Source organism: Protopterus annectens, chromosome 11.part0, assembly GCF_019279795.1.
Source record: "Protopterus annectens isolate FY-2018-M chromosome 11.part0, PAN1.0, whole genome shotgun sequence".
NCBI classification, from domain to species: Eukaryota; Metazoa; Chordata; order Ceratodontiformes; family Protopteridae; genus Protopterus; species Protopterus annectens.
In genome coordinates, this window is record NC_056745.1 from 416313110 (window position 1) to 416322862 (window position 9753).

A 9753-nucleotide genomic window follows, 5' to 3' on the forward strand; every position below is an offset into this window, starting at 1 on the left:
GAGGTTGTTCCAGTTTTTAGCAACAGCGTGGGAGAATAGTGCTTTTCCAGCAGTGTTGTTAGCCCTAGAGATGCATAAAAGTGATTTGTCACTAGAGCAGAGTGTACGGTTTGTTGCATAGTAAGTAAGTAGTTGACTTAGTGATGGGGTTTTATCAGGATACTTCAGAATGTTATAGGCAGTAACCAGTTGGTGGTAATTTAGTAGATGAGGAAATTCTAACCATTTTAAGTCCTTAGAGCTACACAATGATGGGATCTGAAGGTGGCGTTGTTAGCAAATTTAGCAATATTATTATTAGCATGACTCAAGTTTGTCAAGGTCAAGTTTTCTGATATAGCTAAAAACTGGTGCTGCATACATTAGTGTGGACAATAGGTGAGTTTGGGCTAGGGTGATCCATGCTTGATCTGAGAGGAGGATTTTGTGTCTGTATAATAAGCCCATTTTTTGTGAACCATTTTGATGGTTTGAGAGATATGGACATCCAAAGAGAAGGTTTTTGTCAATCTCAACACCGAGGAGTTTGGTATGGTCAGAAGGAGAAATTATAGTACCATTTTTGGAAGTAATAGAAAAGGAAAGAGGAGCAGACTTTGATTTGTTGGGGGTAAATAAAAGCAATTTAGTTTTATTAGGGTTAAGGATGAGTTGGATATTTGTGATCCAACTTTCTACAGACCTAAAGGATTCCTGGGTCTGTTGTTGGAGAATGTAAAGAGAGGGGGCTGTTCAGATTAAAGTCGAATCATCCGCATAATGTATGAGTGTGGCATGCTGGGTGGAGTTATGTAGATTATTAGTGTAGATAGAAAAAGTAAGTAGGCCCAGTACTGAGTCTTGGGGTACACCTATGAAGGTTGAGAGAAGAGGAGATAGTGCCCCTTGCCATAGGAAAGATTGTTGCCTATCAGGTAGATAGCTCTTGAACCAGTCAATAGTACAAGGGGCAAAGGATAGGGATGCTTGTGAATCTAATAGTAGGGGGTGTGAAACCATATCAAATGCTTTGGATAGATCCAAAAATATAGCAGATGTATAGTTATAGTCATTTCTGTGTTGGTTTACTGGACTGTATTTAGATTTACTAAATAAGAAGCTATACAGTGTTGTATCAGATAGCACTGTTGACTCACAGCAAGAGGTTGTCTGGATCATTTCTCATCTGGCGTGCCTTGTGTGTGGAGTTTGTATGTCCTCCCAGACTTCATGTGGGTTTCCTCACATTCCAAAAACATCTAGTAGGTGGCTTGGATACTCTAAATTGGTTATAGGTGTAAGTGTTTGGTAAGAAAGAATAACTGAGGAAGGTCTAGCTGTGTGAACCTGACTCTAGATGATTGTTACTGTTGAAGTTACACCTCAACCCCATGTACAAAAATAGGAAAAAGGGGTCATGGATGGATGAATGGTTTATAAATATATAAATGGCTAAACAAATATAAACATTACTAAAAGTAAGGTGATCAATGGGATACCACACTGAAAAGTTACCACTCATAGCAAATGAGTTTAAAAGGTTGATTACTAGCTATTCAAATGCCTTGGTTGGTCTAGAATTAGCTCATGCAGACTTTAATTCAATGTTACATGGATGTCTTATTATTACCGAAGAAATGGTGAGACCGTCTCAAAATACAGTTAGGAGCAACTGTTATAGGCATTGAAGAGATTCCTGGGATCTTCTGACAACTGCAAAAACATCCCTGATTCCTATCTTAAGTAGAATGTTTAGTAGTATATGGAGAAATACTTTTGTACCCAGTACATGGAAGACATCTATTATAAATTGATATTTTAAAAAGGGTGATAGGTCACTGCTCCAAAATTACAAACCAATAAGTTTGACTCTAATACTGGGCAAATATTAGAGTTTACTGCATTTACTGCCCTTGCTGTGTGATTTAAGCTACCATTTTGATTTAAGTCAGCATAGTTTTTGTAATAGTACACATTTAACATAGTTCTATAACCCAGTCAGTTCAGGTAATGATATGGGCTTATCAGCTGAAACAGTGTACCTGGATCTTAGTAATGTTTTTCCTTAATTATGCTATAATAAATGCTCTCAGGAAAAATGGAGTACATTTTTATATAACAAACTGAATTGAAAAGCGGCTTAGTGGTAGAACTCAGCAAGTTGTGGTAAACTGTACTTATTCAGATAGTATCTTAAATAATTTACAGCTATCACAGGGGTCAGAGTTACATCATTTAATGTTTAACCTGATGATGGCTACTTTTCCAACAGATAATAAGTTCTGGATAAATAAATGTGCATATGGCTGCAATATGGAATTTATAGCAACAACAAATGAGGAATATACCATGTAAATAGCTTCTTGGATAATATACCTAGATGGGCCAAAGATAATGGTCTACACTTTGTGGTAAATACCATGTCATGTGCATTGGCAAAACAGTACCAAGGCATCCATTAGTTTTTGATGGTATAGCTCTGTTCGTGGTTGATGAAATTTTCAATTTAGGTATTATTGTTATGAATAAATTATCCTTTGGTAAACTCTTAGGAGTCATTAGGAAAAAAAAAACTTTGAGGCAAATGGGATGTTTGTTGAAAAATATTTTACTATATAACCCTAAGGCATATCTGTATTACACAAAATCTACATTAGGCGAGTACTTGAATACAATAATTCAGTTTGTTCATAAGTAAGACCCAATAAAGTAAATTACATGTTCAAAGGAGCTTTCATAAATGTATCCCTTCATGAAAAATCTGTGTTATGAGGAAAGGTGTCAAAGACTGCATGTTTATACTCTTCATTATGGACATTACAGGAGAAAAGTAATCCTTATTGTAATGCATATAAGGACAAAATGAAGCAAGCACTGCTGAATTTAGAAGAATGCTGTAATTCTATTACTCATAAATATTTTTACCAGAGCAATAACATTCCTATAAATAAGTCAGCTCTGAATATCAGATGCACTGCTCAGACTATCCCAAGGATTTAGAATGCTATTCTAAAAGAAATTTGGAATCAAATAGTGTATTTATGTTTAAGCTAAAGCTAGATACATGGATGAGTGACAGTTTTTGACCCCAGTTTTTGGAGTTAGTGAACAAATGGCTTCTAGATGTATTGCCGGTGGCCATAGCTTATGAACTTATATGAATTAATGTCTTAGTTGATGACATCAGAGTGGCTGACTCATTCATCCCAGCTCACTGTTCATTTGTTTACCAGGATGATTATATGGCAAATGTTACCAATTATTTATTTTGTTTTTTTTTTTGGATACTCAAAAACAAGTACAGACTATATTTCTTATGTAAGACACTATTGTAAGCTTCAGCAGCTGATGACAATCTCCTCTTATATTTTCAGGAACTGGCTTAAAGACAACAGCCCATAATTACTGTTTGACCACTCACTAATAAAGAATTTGCTTCTAAAACTTCAAAATGATGAATTGCTGGTCCTAATGTTAGGCTTAGTGTTTGATTTTAAGTTTGCTTACAGGTTTATCCTACTTAAACCCTAACTTCAAATCCATGGCACAAGTGATCTATTGCGCAAAACCTCTTTTAGCAATGCTGCGTCTTACAACATTATATCTGTTATGGAGCATGGCTTCAGTACAAGCAGGCATTAATACTAGCAAGTCCAGGTTAAGATAACTTGATGCTGTAGCAGACTTAGAGTTATAGCCATGCAAGACCTGTATTTACTTACCCAGTCAAGGTATTTAACATTCGGTACTATGATGTAATTATCATGTTTTATTTATTCAGCCCTGATTCCTGAGGTGTGTTTCCAATTTAAGTCAATTTCAATGACACTTTGCAGTGAGGTGGGAGTGTTCACTCTATTATGTTGCCATATTAGCCATTTGCTTTATCTTTATGTTTCAGATTTGATTCAGTTTTCTATTTTCATCAACATACATAAAGCAAGACTGTAAGAATCAGTTAATCTAGAATGCTAAAAATTTATAGCTAGTATATTCTACTGCACATGTTTCTACCACAGGTTAACAGCATTCTTAGGTCTATAACAATGAGTCTGTTTAACATGTTACAAATCAACTCTTAGAGGAGCAAGTTAGTCTTCAATAAACCTTTTTGAACTGGTAAGGACAGGTCTTTCCTAATATTTTAACCAATAATGGCCCACTTACTAAATAGGAAACGATGAGCAGATGGTTTCTTTTCCTATCAGTTAGATGTTTCTGTCCTATGAAAACATAGTTTTCATTTAAAGATCTATACTGCAACCTTGGTAAACTATGTAGGATATCATTTTCCCTTATATTCTTGGCAGCTCCCCTTCTTAAAATGATCTACTTATAATCTTCAACTCTGTTTCAAAATGCTCTCAACCTGCAAAAAGTGAAAATAGGAAAAAAGTCCCTTGAAAACCAGGAACAAGCAGCTAAAAAAATCTGGATGCCCAATTAGCATAAAATTTGAATACCAAATAGCACATAACTCTTCCCACTTCCAGGAGGATTGAAGGATAATACTCACAAACATGTTATAAAACAGAGAGTGACAAAAGCGATGGAAAAATATAAACGTATTATCAAAGAGACAATGTCAAATCTTTATTAATGAGCTGTATCACAAAATTCTAACACATAAAGTCATTTATTTTTGATTCAGAAAAAAGGAGTTGTAAAATGCGTGTCCTCTTTCTTTAAACTATTATTTCCACTAGTATGTTAATCATGCTGTGTGGTTTCTGTGTACTAGACAGCTTCAAAAATCACATGTAATGAAGGCGATTCAGACATTTGTGTGAAGGGATAAATCAAGCTTGAAAATTGGAATGTTCCTCTAAAACAGGGACAGTTGATAGGTCTGTTACCATCCTGAATTGCTACCATTTCTGTCTTACCTCTGTCCTGCATAATGATATACTCAAGCTGGTCAGATGGCATTATCAAGCTGCACAGACTATGGCAGAGATCTCCTGCTCATGCCAGCTTTGTTGGCAAAGCGTATCAATACCAGACTACAGTCTAGGGGACACAAGCCTTATTACTGGGTTCAGGCATGTGCTTGAGCTGACAGGAGAAGGAGAGGAGTGAAGGGATTGTAATGACTCACTCACTCACTCACTCACTCACTCACTCACTCACTCACTCACTTCTCTCATGGAAATGAGTGGGGTATATCTGGGGTATATACACACTGCATTGATTTCTGTTGTGGAGACCAGAGAAGTCTGTACAATATGCCCATCATAGGATACAAGGTTGTTTGCAGGATTATATCAATCAGTGTGTGATATTCATGTACTAGACCATTTGCTCACCCTTCTAGGAGAAGGGTAGGGTGTTAAGGCTGCATACATAAAATTTCCTACTACTTTTCTTGATGTTCTCTCTTGATTGGCTCTTGCCTTAATAAGGAGAAGAAATGGATCAACTGATTGAGAGGAGAGCTGATGGTCAAGAGACAACACTAAGCTGAAAAGAAAACAATTTCTCCTTCTCTCTGCATTGCTGTGATTAGCTCTTTTGTCTTTGAAGGTCCAGTGTGTCATGAAGCTTACAATATTTAAAACATACTAGAGATCATTACCATTTTTTGGATTGGAAGTTTACAGGGATCTTAACATTATACCCTCTTCTGAACCCTCTCACAGGGTTGGTTTATAAGTTTGAAAATTTAAATCCAAAATGACGTGAGTTTTTGGTTGGGCTACACCTATATGATGTACACCTATATGTAATACTAATGGCAGTAAGTTTTACCACTAGTATATCCAATCACTTATATATTTTATGTTGGGAATTAAGCAACTGCACCCTGCTTAAATTCATCACTGCTGCTTCAGGATATGATTATGACTTTTAAGTTTTAGTAACTATCTTTTCTGTTTCACTACATTTTCAAGCATGTGTCCTGATCTGTTACACTGGTAGAGTTTCTTTTTGTCTTGTTTTTATTTTAAGTCTTTCAATGCCTATGTCTTTTTGTTTTATTTATTGTTGCTTCCGCCAAAATCAAATATCTCCAGGTCTCTGTAGTTTTAAAGGTCATTTCCCATCTTCCATGCACTTGGTGCCTAACCACCAGCTATCTTATGCTTTGTAATATCATGGACAACTCTATATTGTCTTTTTCATCATGACGACCTTTCCTGCACTCCTTATTTAAGCATTATTTGCATAGCTCCACATCCATTCACATCCTGGCATGTATAAACACTACTTGGGCATATGGACTTTGTTCGCCTGATTCATCATAGATATTTCTATTTCTGAATGCTGGTCTGAGTATGTACACCTATGGGAATCTGTGTAGTTGTCTTCCCCTTAAGAGAGCTGTACTTGTTTTACTTGTTTTGGGGGTGATATTTCTGTGAGTGAGGCAGTCAAGCATCCATGACTGCGCTATATTAGACAGAACCAGAAGTACTTTATTACCAAAAATGCAACCATTTCAGTAAAAATCAAGTTCAGTTTTGAGAGAAGTGCAAAGGATTTGTAAATATCATAAAGCAGTTGCAGTGAGTTTGTAAATTCACACTGATCATATCATGTAGAAAATGAAACATTGCTTTCATGTTGCCCTTTCTTTTGTGTAGATCACAAGAATTCAGTTGTCCAGTTTTTTTTCAGTCCCTTAATAAGCTTCATAGTCTAAGAGCAACAATGTCTAGTGACCCTGTACTGAGCACCCCTAGATGCATGGACTAGACATGACACTTCCTGTGTAGCCATGTCAGCTGACTGAAGTCGCTGTCACTGCTCACTTCCCACTGCTGTTGATACCTATATCCTTGTGGTGGCATTGCTCTGTTTTTCTCATGTGCACTCATCTCTATAAAACACTGCTTTTTTTTTCTTTTTCTTTAAATTCTCTTTCTTCATGAAGGAAAGCTAGACATTATTTCATAAACTATCTTTCATCTGGAGACTTTTTAATCTTTTTTAAACTGTATTGACTGGAAGAAGATATACAGATAGCACAACAGTAATACACATACAGTGAAAATTACAGAAATGATTGTGTCACTGGTACACTTATGCCTGTAGTGCATGCATATTTCAGGTAAAATGAGAATATTCTGCCACTTAGCTTCTGCATACAAACATACATTAAGTATGTCACCCCCCCCCCCACCATACCCACAAACAATCAAACACATCTTAACTTAAGGCTTAACACAGTTACAGATGTAAAAAAACAAACAAACAAACAAACAAGTCCACATCTTTCAAAAAATTTGAATAATGTGTTATTCTTATCTTTTCTCCTGATGTTGCAGTCATGTTCCCATATCCATTTGTGTGAACTTCCTTTGGTCTTGCCAATATAAAAAGAAATACATCAACACCAAGTTCAAAACAATTAAAATAATGCAAACACAGATGGCTGATATTAGGTTCTCTGTTTGCTACTTCTGTTTCTCACATACTGGCAGCTTGAATTCCCATATTTTAAAATGCCATTACTATCCTTGTCTGATCCCTTCATTTGTCCAGTTTGTTTAACAGGGATCCTTTGGTAACTCTGATTCCAACTACACCTGTTAGTGTAGAACTGAGAACAAGGGCAGCCTGGTGTAGCACCATGTTTATATCTTTAGAGTACTTGATTATGAATGTCAAATCTGAATCTCTGCCAATTTTCTACCCTCAGAAAGTGAAACATTGGATCAGTATGAACCTGAAAAGAATCAATATTCCTTAGGATGACAGTATTTTTCACAAAAATATGACTTAGAATACAAGAGCATAATATGAAATGGAACTGTAACTGAAAGCAGGCCAAAGTGGAAAAAGGACTTATTCATAGAATGGTAAAGGAATTAAATTAAACCAGTCCCACATATGTCAGGTAGGAGACTATTTATTTAATTACTTATAGAAATGTACAAGACTTTAATAAGGAATTCTTAGCAACTAACAGCAGATTAAGCAAGAGATGTGTATTATATTTTGCCTTTTGCTACTACTAAATGATAATTCTCAATGTGGCTAGCTACACACAAACAGTACTCTGTACATCAAATGCAACTGTTTTTTTTTTTTATTACATTTTATAGAGATAGCGGATTGGATTTCTTATTTATTCTTTTATTCTTCTGGTTAAAAATAATATATATATATATATATATATATATATATATATATATATAAATAAATATATATATATATATATATATATATATATATATATATATATATTCTTCCCAAAAATGAAAGTGCTGTAAAAGCATTTTGATACCTTACCTGTGGTCTAATTACTTTCTCAATATGTTTGAGTGCAGTATCTGGTGATGGAGGGGAACAGTCTGGTGTTGGTCCAGTAGAGTTGTTTCCATGGTTACCTCCTTCTGGTGCAGTAACAGTCACATGAGGAGCATCATCTGTAAACAAAATAATATTCTTGCAAACCTGTTTCATCATTAAACAGATTATTTCAAAGTTATCAAATGAAATTTACATTACAATAATTATTTTTATTATGTTATGATTTCTCACATATATATATATATATATATATATATATGTATATATGTATATATATATATATATATATATATATATATATATATATTCGTGACTATAATGTGCTGCTTCTGTGATTGCATGTTACTATTCTAATGCCAACAGCTTTATTTCTTTACTCTGGCTGTATTTGTCAGACTCCCATTACATAATACATTTTTTGAAAAAAACAACAACATGAAAATAACTGAATGCATTTATTTAGTCTTTGTTGATAACAACTTGACACAACTAGCTGAATTCAGATGTGGCCTGGGAGTATGTTCAAGTAATTTGCTTAGACTGGAAAATACCAGAGTCTTGATATACAGAATACAGTACAGACTCAGGCATGTCAGCCTAACCTTTATGCTATGCCTTCAGCAAGAAGCTTGACTACATTGTCCTGGAAGTGTGGCACGTGAGAATGTACTGCAGAGTCATCCATAAATATCCTGAATTAAGTCATAAAGTAAATACATATTAAATTCTTTGCAGTTTTTGCTCCACTGTTATTTCCTAAACACCTGCATAGCACTTGTTTCACTGTAACATGCACTGATATTCATAACAACGATCTGCCCCGTGTAAAATATAGTATTTTCATTTCCTTTCATTATCTTCACAATAGAAAAAAACGATTTTAGAAAGATCAAGGCAAGAGAATGGTTAGTAACTTCCACCGTCCTTCCCACTGACAGCACTTATGCAAGCAAAAACAACAGCCTTTCAATTTTCTATTGTTTATTTCATTACTCCGGTGAAGTGGAAAGCTTTTAGAAGCTATTTATTATGTACAATGTATTTATGGATAACTCAGAGTAATGTATTGTGATTTCTTGGTGTTTTCCATTACGAAAATGTAAGCACATTATGACCTTGTTTTGCAAGTTAACCCCACTCATCACTTACAGGAGTATTTGATGGATGAGAAATAGATGCTGATGAAACAGGGAAGGAATAGCACCATTATTCAAAATACCACTGACCTGGGTTCAAGAACAGCCAACTACATTATTAGGCTATCAAAGAACTGAGTACAGACATTTATTAACTGTATCTCCTCAATTGCCTTCCCCATTCACACTAATTATACTTACTATCAGCTGTCTTTAATACTTACATCCTCTGACTAGCATCCCTTTATCAGTCAGCCAATTAGCACCACTTTTGCACAATTAGCTCAGCACCAGTTATGTATAATTTGTTCTTCTTCATATTTCAATCTACCCTCCTCTTATTCTTATTCATATATCATGACTAATACACACACATATCTTA

At 35.1% G+C, this 9753-nt stretch overlaps 1 protein-coding gene across 9 annotated transcripts in view; it reads right to left on the reverse strand.

The window, feature by feature from the left end:
* The window catches only part of ANKS1B (ankyrin repeat and sterile alpha motif domain containing 1B), a 6771497-nt gene that overhangs the window by 4828247 nt on the left and 1933497 nt on the right, over positions 1–9753 (reverse strand). For all 9 annotated transcript variants that reach the window (XM_044087908.1, XM_044087910.1, XM_044087909.1 and 6 more), the window contains one exon: positions 8215–8351. In XM_044087908.1, the coding sequence (XP_043943843.1) occupies positions 8215–8351 (137 nt within the window). The remainder of the gene's footprint in view (positions 1–8214; positions 8352–9753) is intronic.